Source organism: Pholcus phalangioides, unplaced genomic scaffold (genome assembly GCF_987345545.1).
Source record: "Pholcus phalangioides strain wild (caught in Gottingen) unplaced genomic scaffold, Ppha-v1.0 ptg000010l_1, whole genome shotgun sequence".
NCBI lineage: Eukaryota > Metazoa > Arthropoda > Arachnida > Araneae > Pholcidae > Pholcus > Pholcus phalangioides.
Window position 1 is genome coordinate 33,266,816 of NW_028301603.1, and position 23,990 is coordinate 33,290,805.

Sequence of the window (23,990 nt, forward strand, 5' to 3'; positions counted from 1 at the left end):
AGATAAAGCTCTCTATGGCACAGTTGGTACCTTAAAATCGGTGAAGGCCCTTCGTTCAGGAGACCTTCTCATCGAAACTAACACACCTAAACAATCCGAACTCGTTCAAAAGCTCACATCTCTCGGAGACATTCCAATAACAGTCAAAATCCATCCCACGTTGAATTATTCACGTGGTGTCATTTCAGATAATAACTTAATTAACATGGATGAAGAAGAACTAACACAAGAGCTGGCGTCTCAAGGCGTAACATCTGCCAAACATATTATGAGCCGCAAAGATGGCAATCCAGCTCCCACACGAAACATAATTCTCACATTCTCATCACCAACATTGCCGAAAGATATCAAAATAGGTTATTATAACCTCAAAATCCGGATATACATTCCTAACCCTGTTCGATGCTTTAACTGCCAAAAATACGGCCACTCACGAATGGCGTGCCGCAGCCAACCCACCTGCGCAAAATGCGGTGAGAAGGACCACATTTCGGACAACTGCACTAATTCACCATTCAAGTGCGTCAATTGCGGTGGCGACCACCCCGCATTTGACAGAAAGTGTCCGAAATGGAATGAAGAAAAAGAGATCCAGAAGATCAAGGTCCTCAATAACATCTCATATATCGAAGCACGCCGTCGTATAACCTCTAACCAAACTCCAATAGGTAATAGATCATATTCTAATATGGTAACAAATCCATCATCAGCTAATATGACTAACAATGTCACCAAAGCATCCGTAACAACTCAGACTGAACCAATAGCTGATACATCAACTCAAACATCATCATCTAACCAACCGTGTAATAGTTGTGGCTGCTGTTGCTCCGCTGGTTTCCGGAGGGAGTCCACTACCTCCGAAGAAGAAGTGGGAAAAGCAACGGCTAACACATTCAAAATAACTACAGATACTAAACCAAAAATCAACTCTGCAAACAAATCGAAAAAGAAACCATTCAAGACCGGATATTCACGAAAAGCTGTACAGAGAGCGCTCAAATGTCCATCCATGAAGAATGTGTCATTAATTGATGACACATCAATTGGTGACATGGACCTTGACAATAGATCAGATTCCGGTACTACTCGCCGTAAACTAGACCGGAATAAATTTAAAGATCTTGAACCGTCTACTTCTACTTAATTTATGGCCAACATAATTCAATGGAACATTCGTGGTCTTAGATCCAATTACGAAGATCTCAAGGATTTGATCAATCACTATCATCCTGTTTGCGTGGCACTCCAGGAAACTTTCACGAAGCCCTCGGAGACATGGAACATCAGGCGACATTCCCTGTTCCGTATCAATTACGATGACGGGAGTAGAGCTTGCCGCGGTGTTGCTCTGCTGGTTCCACATCACGTGTCGTCGCGCGTTCTAACGCTGCGCACGAACCTGCAAGCCATCGCGGTGGAAATTTCTACTGGCCTAAGAATTACCATCTGTTCCATTTACTTGCCACCAAATGACACCATCTTACAGAGAGATCTAGAAGATCTGATTGATCAATTACCTCCACCATTTTTTCTTCTTGGAGACTTCAATGCACATAACATGATATGGGGTTCTAACAGCAACACCCCACGTGGGGAAATGGTTGAACGACTGTTAGATGACATGGACCTTGCCATCATGAATGATGGCAGTTTCACTCATTTCCATGCCCCAAACAATAGTTTCACTGCAATAGATTTATCGTTATGCTCACCTTCACTCTTGCCCAACTGGTCCTGGTCGGTTGATCCGGACCTCCACGGGAGCAATCATTTTCCTCTAGTGGTTAAGTGCCTTGATCGAAGCCATAGCATACCTGAGGGTCCTCCTCGGTGGAAGCTTGTGGCCGCCCGATGGGCAGACTTCACGGTCAAGGCAGAAATCACGGAGGATATGGTTTCGCAACCCGACGTCGACCACTGTGTCGACATTGTGACCAGTTGTATCATCTCTGCAGCAAATGAATCAATACCCAAAGTCTCCTCGAAACTTCCTAAATTTCCTAAACCTTGGTGGAACCACGAATGTAATCTGACTATTAAAGCACAAAAGAAAGCATGGAGTAGGTTCCGGCGGTATCCTACCCATGACAACAAGTTGGCATTTTTAAAAGCAAAGGCGATGGCGAGAAGAACCAGGCGCCAGGCTCAACGCGAGTCCTGGCAAAAGTTTACGACGGGAATCAATTCATCAACTTCATCCAAAATCATTTGGGACCGGATCCGAAAAATCAATGGTCATTATCAGTCTCATCCACTTACCATTTTAAACACCAATGGCACTATTATCAGCGATGTGAGGGATATTACGGATACCATCGCCGCTCATTTCGCCGCTGTTTCCAGTGATGCGAATTATCCCCCATCGTTTCATCCCATTAAATCATCAGCCGAACGTACATCGTACACCTTCCGGCCTTTTACACCGGAGGGGTACAATTCATTGTTCACCCTTCATGAACTGACGACGGCCTTGCAGCGAAGTCCTGACTCAGCTGTAGGGCCGGATGCTATTCATTATTCCATGATTCGGCATCTATCACCAGAATCACTGTCACATTTACTCATATTATTCAATCGGATCTGGGTCAGCCATTCATTTCCTGACACCTGGCGAGCAGCCATTGTTCTTGCATTCCCGAAGCCTGGCAAAAATCCTCAGCAACCTAACAGTTACAGACCTATTGCTTTGACCAGTTGTCTATGTAAGCTCATGGAACGCATGGTCAACTATCGCCTTATGCACTACCTTGAGGTTAACAATATTTTATCGAAACATCAAAGCGGCTTTAGACGGTTCAGGTCCACAACATGCAATATGTTACGCCTTGAGACATCAATAAGACAAGCATTTGTAAAGAGGGAGCATATGCTAGCCATATTTTTCGACATAGAAAAGGCCTACGACCGTACTTGGAGGCACGGAATTCTTTCCGACCTCTATAATAGCGGCTTGCGGGGCAACTTGCCCATTTTCATTAAGAACTTTCTCGCTCGCCGCATCTTCCAGGTACGGATCGGAAGCACATTATCAGCTCCCCAAATTCAAGAACAAGGTGTACCTCAAGGTAGCATTTTAAGTGTTACACTTTTTATTTTAAGACTCAACGGGGTGTTGAACCAACTCCCGTTGTCTGTCACTGGCGCACTTTACGTGGATGATCTGTTGATATCATATCAATCAGTGAATATGAGGACAGCCGAGAGACAATTGCAAACCGCACTCAACAAGATCAGCAAGTGGGCACATAATAACGGCTTCTCATTCTCCGCTGACAAAACTGTCGCTATGCACTTTTGTCGGCGTCGAGACCTACATGATGACCCACAATTGTTTCTAAACAATAGTCAAATACCAATAGTAGAAAATACAAAATTCCTCGGCATCACATTCGATAAAAAGCTTACTTTCAAACCTCATATTGCACAATTAAGAGCTCGTTGCATGAAGACGATGAACCTCTTGAAGGTCATCTCGTCTACATCATGGGGAGCAGACCGTAAGTCACTCATTCACTTGTATAAAGCTCTAATAAGATCAAAGCTTGACTACGGCTCCATTGTATACGGGTCAGCACCTCGGAGTTATCTGAGTGTGCTCGACCCAATTCATCATCTTGCTCTGGAGCTTTCCGAACTTCTCCCATGGAAAGCCTCTATGTCGAATGCAACGAGCCATCACTGACATCAAGACGCCAGCAACTTTCCTTGAAATATTATTTCAAAATGAAGTCTTTACCAGATCATCCACTTCATCGTGTCATTTTTAATCCCTCATTTCATAGACTATTTGCTGCTCGCCCTTCATGTGTTCCATCTTACGGTCTTCGTATGAGGGCACTTGTGGAAGAACTAGAATTAGACATCAGTCGTGTGGCCCCAGTTGCTTGGCAACTGGCACCATGGGAGCAGTCTCTGCCAGATGTCTCTCTTTCATTATCATTATACCCTAGAGCCACCACAGCAGATGTCATATATCGACAGATATTCTTTAGGCACAGGGGTAGGTACAACAGGTACTTTCCCATATATACCGACGGCTCTAAGAGCCCTGGGCATGTCGGTTGTGCCTACATCTGCTGTGAGGAGACATCTTTCAAACTTCCCGACATATTTTCTATTTACTCGGCAGAGCTGTACGCAATCCTTCAGGCTCTACGTCATATACGACGCAAACGCCACCGACGATGCATCATTTATAGCGACTCTCTCAGCGCATTGCAAGCATTGTGTTCTTTTACTTTTCACATTCATCCATTTATTCATGCCATTTTTCATGAACTGCATCACCTCATTCATCATGGTACCACAGTAAAATTTTACTGGGTACCAGGTCATGTAGGAATACCGGGCAACGAAAAAGCAGACAACGCAGCTCGAACAACAACTAACATTGACAATAGCCTTTTGGTACCTGCCAGTGACCACTTCTCAATCCTCCGGGAAGTGATGCATCGCCACTGGCAGGATCATTGGAACAATCAAGTTAATAATAAACTTTATGCCATCAAGCCCACACTTGGCCACTGGCGTTCGAGCTGCAGGACTAACCGAAAGGAGGAAGTTCTGCTTGCCCGGTTGCGCATAGGACACAGTCGCCTCACACAATCATATTTATTATTACGAGAGAGTCAACCAGAGTGCCTTCATTGTCAAAGTCCATTGACCATTGCTCATGCTTTTACTTGTTCACATCATCGTCATCATTTTACGACCGCTTTTGGTCATAGTCATCTTTCACTTCATGACATTTTAAATGACAATAGCGATGCATCTCGCATTTTTAAATTCATCAAAGCCATTGGTTTATACGACAAATTATAGTTTTTACAATTTATGTCATTGTTTTACGTTCCATGTTCCGTTTTATATGTTTTAGTTTTTTGACATGACAGAATGACATTTTTCTCATTTTTATGTCTTGCTTTGGCGCAGTTTGACCAAATTGGTCCTTGCGCCAATAAATTGAAAATCCAATCCAATCCTTAATTCTGGAAATAAATCTAAAAAGACCGGATATTCAAGAAAAGCAATACAGAGAGCAATAAAATGTCCCACCCTCAAGAATGTGTCACTAATTGATGACAAGTCAATTGGTGACATGGATCTTGATAATCTATCAGAATCTGGTGGTACTCGCCGGAAACTAGACAGGAATAAATTTAAAGACCTCGAACCGTCTACTTCTACCTAATTTATGGCCAACAAAATTCAATGGAACATTCGTGGTCTTAGATCCAATTATGAAGATCTCAAGGATTTGATCAATCGTTATCATCCTGTTTGCGTGGCACTCCAGGAAACTTTTACAAAGCCCTCGGAGACATGGAACGTGAGGCGACATTCCCTGTTTCGTATTGACTACGATGACGGGAGTAGAGCCTGCCGCGGTGTTGCTCTGCTGGTTCCACATCACGTGTCGTCGCGCGTTCTAACGCTGCGCACGAACCTGCAAGCCATCGCGGTGGAAATCTCTACAGGCCTAAGAATTACCATCTGTTCCATTTATTTGCCACCAAATGACACCATCTTACAGAGAGATCTAGAAGATCTGATTGATCAATTACCTCCACCATTTTTTCTTCTTGGAGACTTCAATGCACATAACATGATATGGGGTTCTAACAGCAACACCCCTCGTGGGGAAATGGTAGAACGGCTGTTAGAAGACATGGACCTTGCCATCATGAATGATGGCAGTTTCACTCATTTTCATGCCCCAAACAATAGTTTCACTGCAATAGATTTATCGTTATGCTCACCTTCACTCTTGCCCAACTGGTCCTGGTCGGTTGATCCGGACCTCCACGGGAGCAATCATTTTCCTCTAGTGGTTAAGTGCCTTGATCGAAGCCATAGCATACCTGAGGGTCCTCCTCGGTGGAAGCTTGTGGCCGCCCGATGGGCAGACTTCACGGTCAAGGCAGAAATCACGGAGGATATGGTTTCGCAACCCGACGTCGACCATTGTGTCGACCTTGTGACCAGTTGTATGATCTCAGCAGCCAATGAAACAATACCCAAAGTCTCCTCGAAACTTCCTAAATTTCCTAAACCTTGGTGGAACCACGAATGTAATCTCCCGATTAAAGCACAAAAGAAAGCATGGAGTAGGTTCCGGCGGTATCCTACCCATGACAACAAGTTGGCATTTTTAGAAGCAAAGGCGATAGCAAGAAGAACCAGGCGCCAGGCTCAACGCGAGTCCTGGCAAAAGTTTACCACGGGAATCAATTCATCTACTTCATCTAAAGTCATTTGGGACCGGATCCGAAAAATCAATGGTCATTATCAGTCTCATCCCATCACTATTTTAAACACCAATGGCACTATCATCAGCGATGTGAGGGATATTGCGGATACCATCGCCGCCCATTTCGCCACTGTCTCCAGTGATGCGAATTATCCCCCATCGTTTCATCCCATTAAATCATCGGCCGAACGTACATCGTACACCTTCCGGCCTTTTACACCGGAGGGGTACAATTCCTTGTTCACCCTACATGAACTGACGACGGCCTTGCAGCGAAGTCCTGACTCAGCTGTAGGGCCGGATGCTATTCATTATTCCATGATTCGGCATCTATCACCAGAATCACTGTCACATTTACTCATATTATTTAATCGGATCTGGGTCAGTCATTCATTTCCTGACACCTGGCGAGCAGCCATTGTTCTTGCATTCCCGAAGCCTGGCAAAAATCCTCAGCAACCTAATAGTTACCGACCTATTGCTTTGACCAGTTGTCTATGTAAGCTCATGGAACGCATGGTCAACTATCGCCTTATGCACTACCTTGAGGTTAACAATATTTTATCGAAACATCAAAGCGGCTTTAGACGGTTCAGGTCCACAACATGCAATATGTTACGCCTTGAGACATCAATAAGACAAGCATTTGTGAAGAGGGAGCATATGCTAGCCATATTTTTCGATATAGAAAAGGCCTACGATCGTACTTGGAGGCACGGAATTCTCTCCGACCTCTATAATTGCGGCTTGCGGGGCAACTTGCCCATTTTCATTAAGAACTTTCTCGCTCGCCGCATCTTCCAGGTCAGGATCGGAAGCACATTATCAGCTCCCCAAATTCAAGAACAAGGTGTACCTCAAGGTAGCATTTTAAGTGTGACACTTTTTATTTTGATACTCAACGGGGTGTTGAACCAACTCCCGTTGTCAGTCACTGGCGCAATTTACGTGGATGATCTGTTAATATCATATCAATCAGTGAATATGAGGTCAGCCGAGAGACAATTACAAACTGCTCTCAACAAGATCAGCAAGTGGGCTCATGATAACGGTTTCTCTTTCTCCGCTGACAAAACCGTCGTTGTGCATTTTTGCCGGCGTCGTGAGCTTCATGATGACCCACAATTATTTTTAAATAATAGTCAAATACCTATTGTAGAGAATACAAAATTCCTCGGCATTACATTTGACAAGAAACTTACATTTAAACCTCATATTGCACAATTGAGAGCTCGTTGCATGAAGACGATGAACCTCTTGAAGGTCATCTCGTCTACAACATGGGGAGCAGACAGTAAGTCACTCATTCACTTGTATAAAGCTCTAATAAGATCAAAGCTCGACTACGGCTCCATTGTATACGGGTCAGCACCTCGGAGTTATCTGAGTGTGCTTGACCCAATTCATCATCTCGCTCTCCACATTTGCTCTGTAGCTTTCCGAACTTCTCCCATGGAAAGCCTCTATGTCGAATGCAACGAGCCATCACTGACATCAAGACGCCAGCAACTTTCCTTGAAATATTATTTCAAAATGAAGTCTTTACCAGATCATCCACTTCATCGTGTCATTTTTAATCCCTCATTTCATAGACTATTTGCTGCTCGCCCTTCATGTGTTCCATCGTACGGTCTTCGTATGAGGGCACTTGTAGAAGAAATACAAATAGACATCAGTCGTGTGGCCCCAGTTGCTTGGCAACTGGCACCATGGGAGCAGTCTCTGCCAGATGTCTCTCTTTCATTATCATTATACCCTAGAGCCACCACAGCAGATGTCATATATCGACAGATATTCTTTAGGCACAGGGGTAGGTACAACAGGTACTTCCCCATATATACCGACGGCTCCAAGAGCCCTGGCCATGTCGGTTGTGCCTACATCTGCTGTGAGGAGACATCTTTCAAACTTCCTGACACATTCTCTATTTATTCGGCAGAGCTGTACGCAATCCTTCAGGCTCTACGTCATATACGACGCAAACGCCACCGACGATGCATCATTTATAGTGACTCTCTTAGCGCATTACAAGCACTGTGTTCCTGTACGTTTCACACTCATCCATTCATTCATGCCATTTTTCATGAACTGCATTACCTCATTCATCAAGGTACCACAGTAAAATGTTACTGGGTACCAGGTCATGTTGGAATACCGGGCAACGAAAAAGCAGACACCGCAGCTCGAACAACAACTAACATTGACAATAACCTTTTGGTACCTGCCAGTGACTACTTCTCAATCCTCCGGGAAGTGATGCATCACCGCTGGCAGGACCATTGGAACAATCAAATTAATAACAAATTACATGCCATCAAGCCCACACTTGGCCATTGGCGTTCGAGCTGCAGAACTAACCGAAAGGAAGAAGTTCTGCTTGCCCGGTTGCGCATAGGACACAGTCGTATCACACAATCATATCTTTTATTACAAGAGAGTCAGCCACAGTGCCCACATTGTCAAAGTCCATTGACCATTGCTCATGCTTTTACTTGTTCATATCATCGTCATCATTTTACGACCGCTTTTGGTCAAAGTCATCTTTCACTTCATGACATTTTAAATGACCATAGCGATGCATCTCGCATTTTTAAGTTCATCAAAGCCATTGGTTTTTATAACAAATTATAGATTTTTACCATTCATGTCATTGTTTTATGCTTTACGTTGCTTTTTATCATGCATAGTTTTAGTATTTTGACATGACAAAAGGATGATTTTTATAATGTTTTGGCGCAGTTTGACCGAATTGGTCCTTGCGCCAATAAACCCAAAATCCAATCCAATCATTTTTAGTAATTTTACAGGAAAAGTCAACTTGTATGAAGCCATCTTCACCCTACAGATTCTAATTGAAAAATGCGGGGTTAATTTCATAAATGCCTACTTACGGGTTTTTTTTTTTTGGTAATAACCTTTACCATGTTTTACAACACGATGGAGAAGATCTGGTCGATCCCTCAAAAAGAATTCGTTGGCAAACTCTTGAATACCTGATTCACAACTTTTTATTTTTTTAAACTGATATAAGTTTAATTGGCGCACTATCGAGCGATGATCTTTCGCTCTAAAGTACCCGCTCCTGATCATGTCAACTTCAAACTGTTGGAACGAAATGAGGACTGATGCTCCTGAATCACTCCAAGCAATACAGCCCGTTTCTAACTATCATTTTTAGTAATTTTACAGGAAAAGTCAACTTGTATGAAGCCATCTTCACCCTACAGATTCTAATTGAAAAATGCCTACTTACGGGTTTTTTTTTTTTTGGTAATAACCTTTACCATGTTTTACAACACGATGGAGAAGATCTGGTCGATCCCTCAAAAAGAATTCGTTGGCAAACTCTTGAATACCTGATTCACAACTTTTTCTTTTTTTAAACTGATATAAGTTTAATTGGCGCACTATCGAGCGATGATCTTTCGCTCTAAAGTACCCGCTCCTGATCATGTCAACTTCAAACTGTTGGAAAGAAATGAGGACTGATGCTCCTGAATCACTCCAAGCAATACAGCCCGTTTCTAAATCTATCATTTTTAGCAATTTTACAGGAAAACTCAACTTGTATGAAGCCATCTTCACCCTACAGATTCTAATTGAAAAATGCCTACTTACGGGGTTTTTTTTTTTTGGTAATAACCTTTACCATGTTTTACAACACGATGGAGAAGATCTGGTCGATCCCTCAAAAAGAATTCGTTGGCAAACTCTTGAATACCTGATTCACAACTTTTTCTTTTTTTAAACTGATATAAGTTTAATTGGTGCACTATCGAGCGATGATCTTTCGCTCTAAAGTACCCGCTCCTGATCATGTCAACTTCAAACTGTTGGAAAGAAATGAGGACTGATGCTCCTGAATCACTCCAAGCAATACAGCCCGTTTCTAAATCTATCATTTTTAGCAATTTTACAGGAAAAGTCAACTTGTATGAAGCCATCTTCACCCTACAGATTCTAATTGAAAAATGCCTACTTACGGGTTTTTTTTTTTTTTTTGGTAATAACCTTTACCATGTTTTACAACACGATGGAGAAGATCTGGTCGATCCCTCAAAAAGAATTCGTTGGCAAACTCTTGAATACCTGATTCACAACTTTTTATTTTTTTAAACTGATATAAGTTTAATTGGCGCACTATCGAGCGATGATCTTTCGCTCTAAAGTACCCGCTCCTGATCATGTCAACTTCAAACTGTTGGAACGAAATGAGGACTGATGCTCCTGAATCACTCCAAGCAATACAGCCCGTTTCTAACTATCATTTTTAGTAATTTTACAGGAAAACTCAACTTGTATGAAGCCATCTTCACCCTACAGATTCTAATTGAAAAATGCCTACTTACGGGTTTTTTTTTTTTTGGTAATAACCTTTACCATGTTTTACAACACGATGGAGAAGATCTGGTCGATCCCTCAAAAAGAATTCGTTGGCAAACTCTTGAATACCTGATTCACAACTTTTTATTTTTTTAAACTGATATAAGTTTAATTGGTGCACTATCGAGCGATGATCTTTCGCTCTAAAGTACCCGCTCCTGATCATGTCAACTTCAAACTGTTGGAACGAAATGAGGACTGATGCTCCTGAATCACTCCAAGCAATACAGCCCGTTTCTAACTATCATTTTTAGCAATTTTACAGGAAAACTCAACTTGTATGAAGCCATCTTCACCCTACAGATTCTAATTGAAAAATGCCTACTTACGGGGTTTTTTTTTTTTGGTAATAACCTTTACCATGTTTTACAACACGATGGAGAAGATCTGGTCGATCCCTCAAAAAGAATTCGTTGGCAAACTCTTGAATACCTGATTCACAACTTTTTATTTTTTTAAACTGATATAAGTTTAATTGGCGCACTATCGAGCGATGATCTTTCGCTCTAAAGTACCCGCTCCTGATCATGTCAACTTCACACTGTTGGAACGAAATGAGGACTGATGCTCCTGAATCACTCCAAGCAATACAGCCCGTTTCTAACTATCATTTTTAGCAATTTTACAGGAAAAGTCAACTTGTATGAAGCCATCTTCACCCTATAGATTCTAATTGAAAAATGCCTACTTACGGGTTTTTGTTTTTTTTTTGGTAATAACCTTTACCATGTTTTACAACACGATGGAGAAGATCTGGTCGATCCCTCAAAAAGAATTCGTTGGCAAACTCTTGAATACCTGATTCACAACTTTTTATTTTTTTAAACTGATATAAGTTTAATTGGCGCACTATCGAGCGATGATCTTTCGCTCTAAAGTACCCGCTCCTGATCATGTCAACTTCAAACTGTTGGAACGAAATGAGGACTGATGCTCCTGAATCACTCCAAGCAATACAGCCCGTTTCTAACTATCATTTTTAGTAATTTTACAGGAAAACTCAACTTGTATGAAGCCATCTTCACCCTACAGATTCTAATTGAAAAATGCCTACTTACGGGTTTTTTTTTTTTGGTAATAACCTTTACCATGTTTTACAACACGATGGAGAAGATCTGGTCGATCCCTCAAAAAGAATTCGTTGGCAAACTCTTGAATACCTGATTCACAACTTTTTATTTTTTTAAACTGATATAAGTTTAATTGGCGCACTATCGAGCGATGATCTTTCGCTCTAAAGTACCCGCTCCTGATCATGTCAACTTCAAACTGTTGGAACGAAATGAGGACTGATGCTCCTGAATCACTCCAAGCAATACAGCCCGTTTCTAACTATCATTTTTAGCAATTTTACAGGAAAACTCAACTTGTATGAAGCCATCTTCACCCTACAGATTCTAATTGAAAAATGCCTACTTACGGGTTTTTTTTTTTTGGTAATAACCTTTACCATGTTTTACAACACGATGGAGAAGATCTGGTCGATCCCTCAAAAAGAATTCGTTGGCAAACTCTTGAATACCTGATTCACAACTTTTTATTTTTTTAAACTGATATAAGTTTAATTGGCGCACTATCGAGCGATGATCTTTCGCTCTAAAGTACCCGCTCCTGATCATGTCAACTTCAAACTGTTGGAACGAAATGAGGACTGATGCTCCTGAATCACTCCAAGCAATACAGCCCGTTTCTAACTATCATTTTTAGCAATTTTACAGGAAAACTCAACTTGTATGAAGCCATCTTCACCCTACAGATTCTAATTGAAAAATGCCTACTTACGGGTTTTTTTTTTTTTTGGTAATAACCTTTACCATGTTTTACAACACGATGGAGAAGATCTGGTCGATCCCTCAAAAAGAATTCGTTGGCAAACTCTTGAATACCTGATTCACAACTTTTTATTTTTTTAAACTGATATAAGTTTAATTGGCGCACTATCGAGCGATGATCTTTCGCTCTAAAGTACCCGCTCCTGATCATGTCAACTTCAAACTGTTGGAACGAAATGAGGACTGATGCTCCTGAATCACTCCAAGCAATACAGCCCGTTTCTAACTATCATTTTTAGCAATTTTACAGGAAAACTCAACTTGTATGAAGCCATCTTCACCCTACAGATTCTAATTGAAAAATGCCTACTTACGGGTTTTTTTTTTTTGGTAATAACCTTTACCATGTTTTACAACACGATGGAGAAGATCTGGTCGATCCCTCAAAAAGAATTCGTTGGCAAACTCTTGAATACCTGATTCACAACTTTTTATTTTTTTAAACTGATATAAGTTTAATTGGCGCACTATCGAGCGATGATCTTTCGCTCTAAAGTACCCGCTCCTGATCATGTCAACTTCAAACTGTTGGAACGAAATGAGGACTGATGCTCCTGAATCACTCCAAGCAATACAGCCCGTTTCTAACTATCATTTTTAGCAATTTTACAGGAAAACTCAACTTGTATGAAGCCATCTTCACCCTACAGATTCTAATTGAAAAATGCCTACTTACGGGTTTTTTTTTTTTGGTAATAACCTTTACCATGTTTTACAACACGATGGAGAAGATCTGGTCGATCCCTCAAAAAGAATTCGTTGGCAAACTCTTGAATACCTGATTCACAACTTTTTATTTTTTTAAACTGATATAAGTTTAATTGGCGCACTATCGAGCGATGATCTTTCGCTCTAAAGTACCCGCTCCTGATCATGTCAACTTCAAACTGTTGGAACGAAATGAGGACTGATGCTCCTGAATCACTCCAAGCAATACAGCCCGTTTCTAACTATCATTTTTAGCAATTTTACAGGAAAACTCAACTTGTATGAAGCCATCTTCACCCTACAGATTCTAATTGAAAAATGCCTACTTACGGGTTTTTTTTTTTTTGGTAATAACCTTTACCATGTTTTACAACACGATGGAGAAGATCTGGTCGATCCCTCAAAAAGAATTCGTTGGCAAACTCTTGAATACCTGATTCACAACTTTTTATTTTTTTAAACTGATATAAGTTTAATTGGCGCACTATCGAGCGATGATCTTTCGCTCTAAAGTACCCGCTCCTGATCATGTCAACTTCAAACTGTTGGAACGAAATGAGGACTGATGCTCCTGAATCACTCCAAGCAATACAGCCCGTTTCTAAATCTATCATTTTTAGCAATTTTACAGGAAAACTCAACTTGTATGAAGCCATCTTCACCCTACAGATTCTAATTGAAAAATGCCTACTTACGGGTTTTTTTTTTTTGGTAATAACCTTTACCATGTTTTACAACACGATGGAGAAGATCTGGTCGATCCCTCAAAAAGAATTCGTTGGCAAACTCTTGAATACCTGATTCACAACTTTTTATTTTTTTAAACTGATATAAGTTTAATTGGCGCACTATCGAGCGATGATCTTTCGCTCTAAAGTACCCGCTCCTGATCATGTCAACTTCAAACTGTTGGAACGAAATGAGGACTGATGCTCCTGAATCACTCCAAGCAATACAGCCCGTTTCTAACTATCATTTTTAGCAATTTTACAGGAAAACTCAACTTGTATGAAGCCATCTTCACCCTACAGATTCTAATTGAAAAATGCCTACTTACGGGTTTTTTTTTTTTTGGTAATAACCTTTACCATGTTTTACAACACGATGGAGAAGATCTGGTCGATCCCTCAAAAAGAATTCGTTGGCAAACTCTTGAATACCTGATTCACAACTTTTTCTTTTTTTAAACTGATATAAGTTTAATTGGCGCACTATCGAGCGATGATCTTTCGCTCTAAAGTACCCGCTCCTGATCATGTCAACTTCAAACTGTTGGAACGAAATGAGGACTGATGCTCCTGAATCACTCCAAGCAATACAGCCCGTTTCTAACTATCATTTTTAGCAATTTTACAGGAAAACTCAACTTGTATGAAGCCATCTTCACCCTACAGATTCTAATTGAAAAATGCGGGGTTAATTTCATACACAGCAAAGTTGCCAGGTCCTTAAAAAATTCCAGCTAAAATCCTCTTCAAAAGTAGCTCAAAATATTTGAACTTGTGCTGCCATCTATGAAGCAATAAGCGAGCTACAGTTTGACGATATTCTATCCTGCAAAAATGGCTTATAACTACGGTGACCATACGTCCCGTATTTCTTGGGACAGTCCCGGTTTTTTTCCTTTTTCTAGCCGTCCCGCCTTTTTGACAAGTGTCCCGGTTTTTCCCGTTTTTTACATGACGCCTACTTGGAGTTTTACTCTTTATTGAAGTCAAAGATGGAAAAAATTTTTGAACTCATAAATTATGATAATTACAACTACAAATGACATTATTCTCCCATATTTGGCTTGGTGAACGTTTTATTTCGTGGAATCCACAGCAATTTGCAGTAATGCTTCGATTCTCGCCATTGCGATTTTCAGTTATTTCAGCAATATTTGACAACATTGTTCACTTTTGGCGTCGTTCTTGGTGATAATTGGCGAAGTCCGGTATTTCTTTCCAGGAAATGTGGTCAGCCTACTTATAACACTTTTCCTGTTATAGTCACTAACTTTCCCCCCCCCCCCAACTTTTCCGTGAAAAAATGTTTTTTTTAGAATTTTGCGAAAGTCAGGCCTACACATTCTCTCTCTCCTGGAAAAACGGCCCAGAGATGGCCTGAAGTCAATGCCGCCTTAAAAGCATCATGGGCCCCCGGACAAATTGATTCTGCTCAGCCCTCTATCCAGACTGCAAATGCCAACTTACCAATTCACATGCTTAATCTCGCAAATCTTAACCATATATCACTTTTTATTTCCCCCCCCCCCCCGCTCTTCATCCAAGGCCTCCGTGACGTGCCCGGGTTGGCCCATGCGTCAAGACGACACTGACTCAAATTGTGCATAGGTGCCTACGAAATTTGGTACAATGATTTTAAAAATTAGGTATGGGTCCCAGACGGGGTGTAATGTGATAGGCCTCCTCCTGGTGCACTCGGGTAACGCCATTGTCATCGCTTTTTGTGCTCATATACTTCACCTTCAATAGCCCAAGTTACATGTTTATTTCTACACGGGGTGTAATCTGATTGGCCTCCTCGTGGTGCACCCTGGGTAACGCTAAATCTATCACACGTCATTGTCTCCGCATATTTGTGCTCATATCATTCATATTTCAATAGCCCCGATTACATGTTAATTTTCATACACCTTACAATACTTGTCTTGCGTCTGTCTGTCCTGTACATGTCCTCGTCTTTTGTATCCAACCCCTCATTGTGGGCCCCGCTCAGGCGGGGAGGGGTCCTCCCAGAGGGGGGCATTGCTTCTACCGTATGCCCTATCCGGGACGCTGTCTACCTGCGTGTTTGCCGTGCGTGGAGACCCGTAAGGCTGGAGATGAGGATCCTGGTTAGCCTGATGCGCTAGCTTTGGCCTCGGATTCAGCCGAAACGGGAGGCCTGGATTAGCCCCGTCCAGGTCAATCGGCTGTGGTCGCCTCGGTGGCTGAAGGGGTTACACTACTGGGCAGGTAGAGGGGCCGGGCCTGCCGGACGTCGTTGAGGTTTGTTGGTGCTGCTTCACGGCGATCTTGGATCTTGAACGCGTCTGCTCGCCTGCTTCGGTGGTGTATAGCTCCTACCTAACCTGGCGTTGCTACTAACCTTCATCGGTTACGTGTGCGCGTCCCCTTGTAGGGCTCCATGGTGGGCATGGTCGGTAGTGGCCGAACACATTATCTCCAAAATGGGGAAAAATCAAAATGCACCAAAACGTCAAAGAACTGCTATGAGTGAAACTATTGTCACTGATCCTGCTCCTACTGTTTCATTTTTCTTCCTGCATTGTACTGACACTGATAAACCGCTGGCCAAAGTGTCACCATTCATAATAGACAAAGCTCTCTATGGCGCAATAGGCACATTAAAATCAGTGAAGGCTCTTCGTTCAGGAGACCTTCCAATTGAAACTAACACAGCCAAACAATCCGAACTCATTCAAAAGCTCACGTCTCTTGCAAACATTCCCATAACAGTCAAAATACATCCCACGTTGAATTATTCAAGTGGTGTCATTTCAGACACTAACTTAATTAACATGGATGAAGAACTACTAACAGAGGAGCTGGCGTCTCAAGGAGTAACATCCGCCAAGCATATCATGAGCCGCAAAGATGGCAACCCAGCTCCATCACGCAACATAATCCTTACATTCTCATCGCCAACATTACCGAAAGATATTAAGATCGGTTATTACAGCCTCAAAATCCGGCCATATATACCTAACCCTGTAATATGCTTCAACTGTCAGAAATTCGGTCATTCACGAACGGCGTGTCGAAGTCAACCCACCTGCGCAAAATGCGGTGAGAAGGACCACATTTCGGACGACTGCACTTCAACATCATTCAAGTGCGTCAATTGCGGTGGCAATCACCCCGCATTTGACAGGAAATGTCCGAAATGGAATGAAGAAAAAGAGATCCAGAAGATCAAGGTCCTTAATAACATCTCGTATATCGAAGCACGTCGTCGCATAACATCTAACCAAGCCCCAATAGTTGGTAAATCATACGCCAATATGTTTACACCATCAACGAAGTTTCTATTACAACTCAGACCGAACCAATAGCTAACACATCTACTCAAACTTCATCCAATCAACCATGTAATAGTTGTGGCTGCTGTTGCTCCGCTGGATTCCGGAGGGAGTCCACTACCTCCAAAGAAGAAGCGGGAAAAGCAACAGCGAACACATTTAAAATATCTACTGGTACAAAACCCAAAATTAGTTCTGGAAATAAATCAAAAAGGAAACCATTTAAGACGGGGTATTCCAAAAAAGCCATACAGAGAGCTTTGACACATCTCACCGTTAAAAATTTGTCACTCATCGATGACACATCGATTGGTGACATGGATCTTGACAATCCTACAGAATCCGGTACTACTCGCCGCAAGATTGACCGGAATAAATTTAAGGACCTTGAACCGTCTACTTCTATTTGAAATTGAAATTTATGGCCAACATAATTCAATGGAACATCCGTGGTCTAAGATCCAATTACGAAGATCTCAAGGATTTGATCAATCGCTATCATCCTGTTTGCGTGGCACTCCAGGAAACTTTCACGAAGCCCTCGGAGACATGGAACATCAGGCGACATTCCCTTTTCCGTATTGATTACGATGACGGGAGTAGAGCCTGCCGCGGTGTCGCTCTGCTGGTTCCACATCATGTGTCGTCGCGCGTTTTAACGCTGCGCACGAACCTGCAAGCCATCGCGGTGGAAATCTCTACAGGCCTAAGAATTACCATCTGTTCCATTTATTTACCACCAAATGACACCATCTTACAGAGAGATCTAGAAGATCTGATTGATCAATTACCACCACCACCATTTTTTCTTCTTGGAGACTTCAATGCTCATAACATGATATGGGTTCTAACAGCAACACCCCTCGTGGGGAAATGGTTGAACGACTGTTAGACGACATGGACCTTACCATCATGAATGATGGCAGTTTCACTCATTTCCATGCCCCAAACAATAGTTTCACTGCAATAGATTTATCATTATGCTCACCTTCACTCTTGCCGAAATGGTCCTGGTTGGTTGATCCAGACCTCCACGGGAGCAATCATTTCCCTCTAGTGGTTAAGTGCCTTGATCGAAGCCATAGCATACATGAGGGTCCTCCTCGGTGGAAGCTTGTGGCCGCCCGATGGGCTGACTTCACGATCAAGGCAGAAATCACGGAGGATATGGTTTCGCAACCCAACGTCGACCATTGTGACCAGTTGTATGATCTCAGCAGCCAATGAAACAATACCCAAAGTCTCCTCGAAACTTCCTAAATTTCCTAAACCTTGGTGGAACCACGAATGTAGCCTCACGATTAAAGCACAAAAGAAAGCATGGAGTAGGTTCCGGCGGTACCCTACCCATGAAAACAAATTGGCGTTTTTAAAAGCAAAGGCGATAGCGAGAAGAACCAGACGCCAGGCTCAACGCGAGTCCTGGCAAAGGTTTACGACGGGAATCAATTCATCAACTTCATCCAAAGTTATTTGGGACCGGATCCGAAAAATCAATGGTCATTATCAGTCTCATCCACTCACTATTTTAAACACCAATGGCACTATCATCAGCGATGTGAGGGATATTGCGGATAACATCGCCGCCCATTTCGCCACTGTCTCCAGTGATGCGAATTATCCCCCATCGTTTCATCCCATTAAATCATCGGCCGAACGTACATCGTACACCTTCCGGCCTTTTACACCGGAGGGGTACAATTCATTGTTCACCCTTCATGAACTGACGACGGCCTTGCAGCGAAGTCCTGACTCAGCTGTAGGGCCCGATGCTATTCATTATTCCATGATTCGGCATCTATCACCAGAATCACTGTCACATTTACTCATTTTATTCAATCGGATCTGGGTCAGTCATTCATTTCCTGACACCTGGCGAGCAGCCATTGTTCTTGCATTCCCGAAGCCTGGCAAAAATCCTCAGCAACCTAACAGTTACCGACCTATTGCTTTGACCAGTTGTCTATGTAAGCTCATGGAACGCATTGTCAACTATCGCCTTATGCACTACCTTGAGGTTAACAATATTTTATCGAAACATCAAAGCGGCTTTAGACGGTTCAGGTCCACAACATGCAATATGTTACGCCTTGAGACATCAATAAGACAAGCATTCGTAAAGAGGGAGCATATGATAGCTATATTTTTCGATATAGAAAAGGCCTACGACCGTACATGGAGGCACGGAATTCTTTCCGACCTCTATAATTGCGGCTTGCGGGGCAACTTGCCCATTTTCATTAAGAACTTTCTTGCTCGCCGCATCTTCCAGGTACGGATCGGAAGCACATTATCAGCTCCCCAAATTCAAGAACAATGTGTACCTCAAGGTAGCATTTTAAGTGTTACACTATTTATTTTAAGACTCAACGGGGTGTTGAACCAACTCCCGTTGTCTGTCACTGGCGCACTTTACGTGGATGATCTGTTGATATCTTACCAATCAGTGAATATGAGGACAGCCGAGAGACAATTGCAAACCGCACTCAACAAGATCAGCAAGTGGGCACATAATAACGGCTTCTCATTCTCCGGTGACAAAACTGTCACTATGCACTTTTGTCGGCGTCGAGACCTACATGATGACCCACAATTGTTTCTAAACAATAGTCTAATACCTATTGTAGAGAATACAAAATTCCTCGGCATTACATTTGACAAGAAACTTACATTTAAACCTCATATTGCACAATTGAGAGCTCGTTGCATGAAGATGATGAACCTCTTGAAGGTCATCTCGTCTACATCATGGGGAGCAGACCGTAAGTCGCTCCTCCACTTATATAAAGCTCGACTACGGTTCCATTGTATACGGGTCAGCCCCTCGGAGCTATCTGAGTGTGCTCGACCCAATTCATCATCTCTCTCTCCGCATTTGCTCTGGAGCTTTCCGAACTTCTCCCATGGAAAGCCTCTATGTCGAATGCAACCAGCCATCACTGACATCAAGACGCCAGCAACTTTCCTTGAAATATTATTTCAAAATGAAGTCTTTACCAGATCATCCACTTCATCGTGTCATTTTTAATCCCTCATTTCATAGACTATTTGCTGCTCGCCCTTCATGTGTTCCATCTTACGGTCTTCGTATGAGGGCACTTGTGGAAGAACTAATGACCATTGCTCATGCTTTTACTTGTTCACATCATCGTCATCATTTCACGACCGCTTTTGGTCAGAGTCATCTTTCACATCATGACATTTTAAATGACAATAGCGATGCATCTCGCATTTTTAAATTCATCAAAGCCATTGGTTTTTATAACAAACTATAGTTTTACAATTCACGTCATTGTTTTACGTTTGTTTTCTTTTTTATATGTTTTAGTTTTTTGACACGACAAAAGGGCATTTTTCTTATTTTTGTGTCATGTTCTGGCGCAGTTTGGCCAAATTGGTCCTTGCGCCAAAAAATTCAAAATCCATCCATCCAATCCTATTTCAGACACATCAATCTATCTCTACACGGGGGGCACTCTCTTTTCCTCCTGTCGGGGTGCTTGTCATCTTTCCTGACACACCATGTGCCTTAGCCATCGTGATTGTCTCTTCAATCAGTGCCTTTACATACCCATGGCACCTCTGTGGCATCCTGTATTTTGCGCTGGGTCCATATCCAGTCTTCTCTGTGATTATGTGCCACAGCTCGTTAGCCGTATCAATTTGAAACAGGTCCTTTCGGTATTTATAACTTTCCTCCTCTTTTTCGTCTTCCTCTTCTGACTCCTTCAGCCGACTCTCCTCAGACTCTGTCGTCCAGCTCACCTTGAGGTTTAGCGAGTCCCTTGACCCCTGCGTGACCTGTTCTTTTTCCAACGATTCCACTTCCACCGTTTTTGGTCTCACCTTTCTAACCTCTTTTTCCTCTTTGTCTCCTCTTGCCTGTTTCGGAATAAAGTCTGAAGGAAAAAATGACTTCGTTGATGTCGAGAGGCTAAACGTAGGGTGTGATGAGCTCTCATTCCTCGTGTCCCCACTGCTCTCTGGATTCCATCTAGGGATTTTTGATTTTCCCGATCTGGTCCTTCTTGTCTTTGACTCTTGTTTTGGTTGTCTCCCTGTATCTCTGGTTTTTCATCCTTCCCGTTGCTTGTTTCTTTTAATGCATCAGCCCTCCTTTGTGCGCCTCCCCTTTTGGTAGCTTTGGCGTCTCCATCATATACTTTTCTCTAATTTAAATTCAATAATATGCAATGCGAAAAAAAAAAAAAATGTTCCTAATCCATGTAAGTCTTTTCAAGCGCCATCAGACGAGAGCGTTGTGTACTAATCACTCATGAAAGCGTACTAACGAAAATTTCTGCTCTCCAATTATAAGAGTTATGGCAACGATAAACAGGTTGAATTATAGCAAATGTTCTGATTAATGATCTCTGCTATCAAGTTTCAAAAATCACTCACCCCTATCATGTCCAGGCGGTCCTTAAATATATATTTTAGCTTGAAAACCATTGAAGTTTATATCCGGAGTTTGTGTAATCACACCATCCACTTCGAACTAATTGGAATGTTTGAATGATCTTCATACCGCTTTAAAGCTGACATTCCCGCCGACAAATCAAATGAAAAATTTACACTGATCATCACTGAAAAATTTGAGTCATTTATATCGGAAAATGATAACCGTCACTAGTTGATGAAGACTGCACCGATACAGCACACGTGGCGTTAACGATATCCAAATTTCTTTCCTACTTCACACCACCACACAAATCCACATATGCACCTTTACTCCTAGACTTAATAAACAGTAATTACGCATTTACTGCCTGCCATAACCTAATAATCACGTTTTAAAACAAAATTTTTAACGGAGCTCGAAAGTAAACAAACTGCCTCCATTATTTATCTTCAAGCAGATGTTGGCCGCGATCCTCTCGTCCATCTTGCACTCGGCGATCCTGTACTCGATGTCGGCGAGGTACTTGATCTCGTCGTAAGGGTGGTACTTGTCGCGCTTGTCCAGCACGAACAGGATCAGGTCGGCGCCCTGGCTCCTGGCCCAGACCTCCTTGGTCTCCAGGTTGTCGTGGTGCCTCGCCTTAAACACGGGGGTCTTGATCGCGAGCCCGACGTCCCTGCCGGCCTTGCACAACGCGCAGAAGTAGTTGTTCAGCGCCGAGTCCTCGCACTCGGCCAGGCATACGAAGAACGGCTTCTCGACCGTCCTGGCGGACACGAAGCGGTTGTAGCGAATGTCCCTCACGCTGACCTCGTGAGTCCCGTACCGGATGGCCGGTTGCGGCAACACCCTCGCGTCCGTCTCCACGGGCTGGAGGTCCACCCCGAAGTCGTACTCGAGCATCTTCTGGGCGCACATCTCGTTCATGGTGCGGACGTTGTGCTCGATGACCTGGAACTTCTGGCTCGGCCGCAGCGCGGTCTGCCTGATCATGCTGGCCGTCAGCCCGTCATCAAGCTTTCCCCTGATCCTCTGCTTCGGGGTCACCTCGCACACCTCCATCGGCATGTAGACCTCGGAGCTACCAGACGCCATCTTCAGGCACGGCAGGCTCGGGTACTTCAGCTTGTAGTTATACTGCCGCTCGAAGTACTGCTGGACCGTGACGGGCGAGCTGCCCTGCGAGAACGTCAGCTGGGCCGCCGTCTTGTCGGACACCCTCTCGATACAGTACTTCCTCTTGTTCTTCTGGTGGGTCACAATGACCCGCAGGCCCGACAGCTTCCTACTGAGCCTCTCTATATCCCTGTGCTGGAGGTACTGGTAACCCTCGCACACGTCCCTCCTCAGTATCTCGCCGACGGTATCGGTGATCCTGCCCTCCTTGTGGAAGACCGCGGCGGCGGTGTTGATCACCACGGCCGGACCCCTGGCGGTGAAGCGTATGTTCTGGCTGTAGCCCGACCACATCTCCACCCCGAACCCGAGGTCGGACCTGCAGATCCTGTCGGTACTCATGAAGAAAGAGTTCCCCATCGCCAGCTGGGGAGAGTTGCGCGGCCGGTGGGCCAGTATGGTCTCCAGGACCATGCGGGCCTCGTTGGGGATCTGGGCCGTCTCACCCCAGACGTACGCCTCGATGGCGCTCAGGTCGACGACGTTCTTCAGCTGCGACTTCTTCTGCCACAGGCTTGACGGCCAGGGTGGCCCGGGAGCGACCCCTGTCGCTCTCGAGCGAGACACTGAACTCTATCCCGCGCTGGTCGATGGGCAGCTCCTTGCACGTGAACAGGTTCTTGTGGCCGTCGTGGACGGGCGAGAACTCGCTGTACTGATACTGGAGGCACCAGCTGGCTATCACCGCGTGGCGCAGGGAGGACGGGAGGGCCCTCGTCAGCGGCGGCCCCACGGGATCCACAGTCACGTCGTAGTGGTAGGCCCTCCTCACACGGGGAAACTAAAGTTCGGCAACTGATAAGAGAAACCGTCTCCCGAAGACCAGTACGTATATCGCTCTAGACGCCCTCACACGAGGAAATTAGCGTCTTGGCGACGAAATATCGAACGCGACTCGGTCACTTGGCGACTGACGTGCTAGTCGCCGCCAACTTTTGTTGAAGAAATTAGAGAAACTGCCTTCGGCATTCCTTCATATTTTCGTCATGCGAGTTTGGACTCATATTGAAAAACAATCCAGAGTATATATATAATAAATTATCAGTTGAAAGGATATTGTTACGAAGGGTAGAATTTGAAAAGGCTTGGTTAACGCATGCAAGATTCGCGTGGCATGCGATTGTGATAATAGAAGAACGAGATTCAAGATGGACTCGGAAAGTAGAACGCGAAGGGAGAAGACGTTCGGAAGGCTGCTCTAGTTTAGCA

General features: G+C 43.5%; 1 protein-coding gene across 1 annotated transcript; it reads right to left on the reverse strand.

Annotated features, from left to right (window-relative positions):
- Positions 1-20,653: 20,653 nt before the first annotated feature.
- Positions 20,654-23,785, reverse strand: LOC149081316 (protein argonaute-1-like). Its single transcript, XM_089238316.1, has 4 exons — positions 23,742-23,785; positions 23,228-23,545; positions 22,037-23,100; positions 20,654-21,102 (listed from the first exon to the last, which is right to left on the reverse strand). The coding sequence occupies exons 1-4, from the start codon at positions 23,783-23,785 to the stop codon at positions 20,654-20,656; spliced, it is 1,875 nt and encodes a 624-aa protein (XP_089094442.1).
- Between the last annotated feature and the right edge of the window lie 205 nt (positions 23,786-23,990).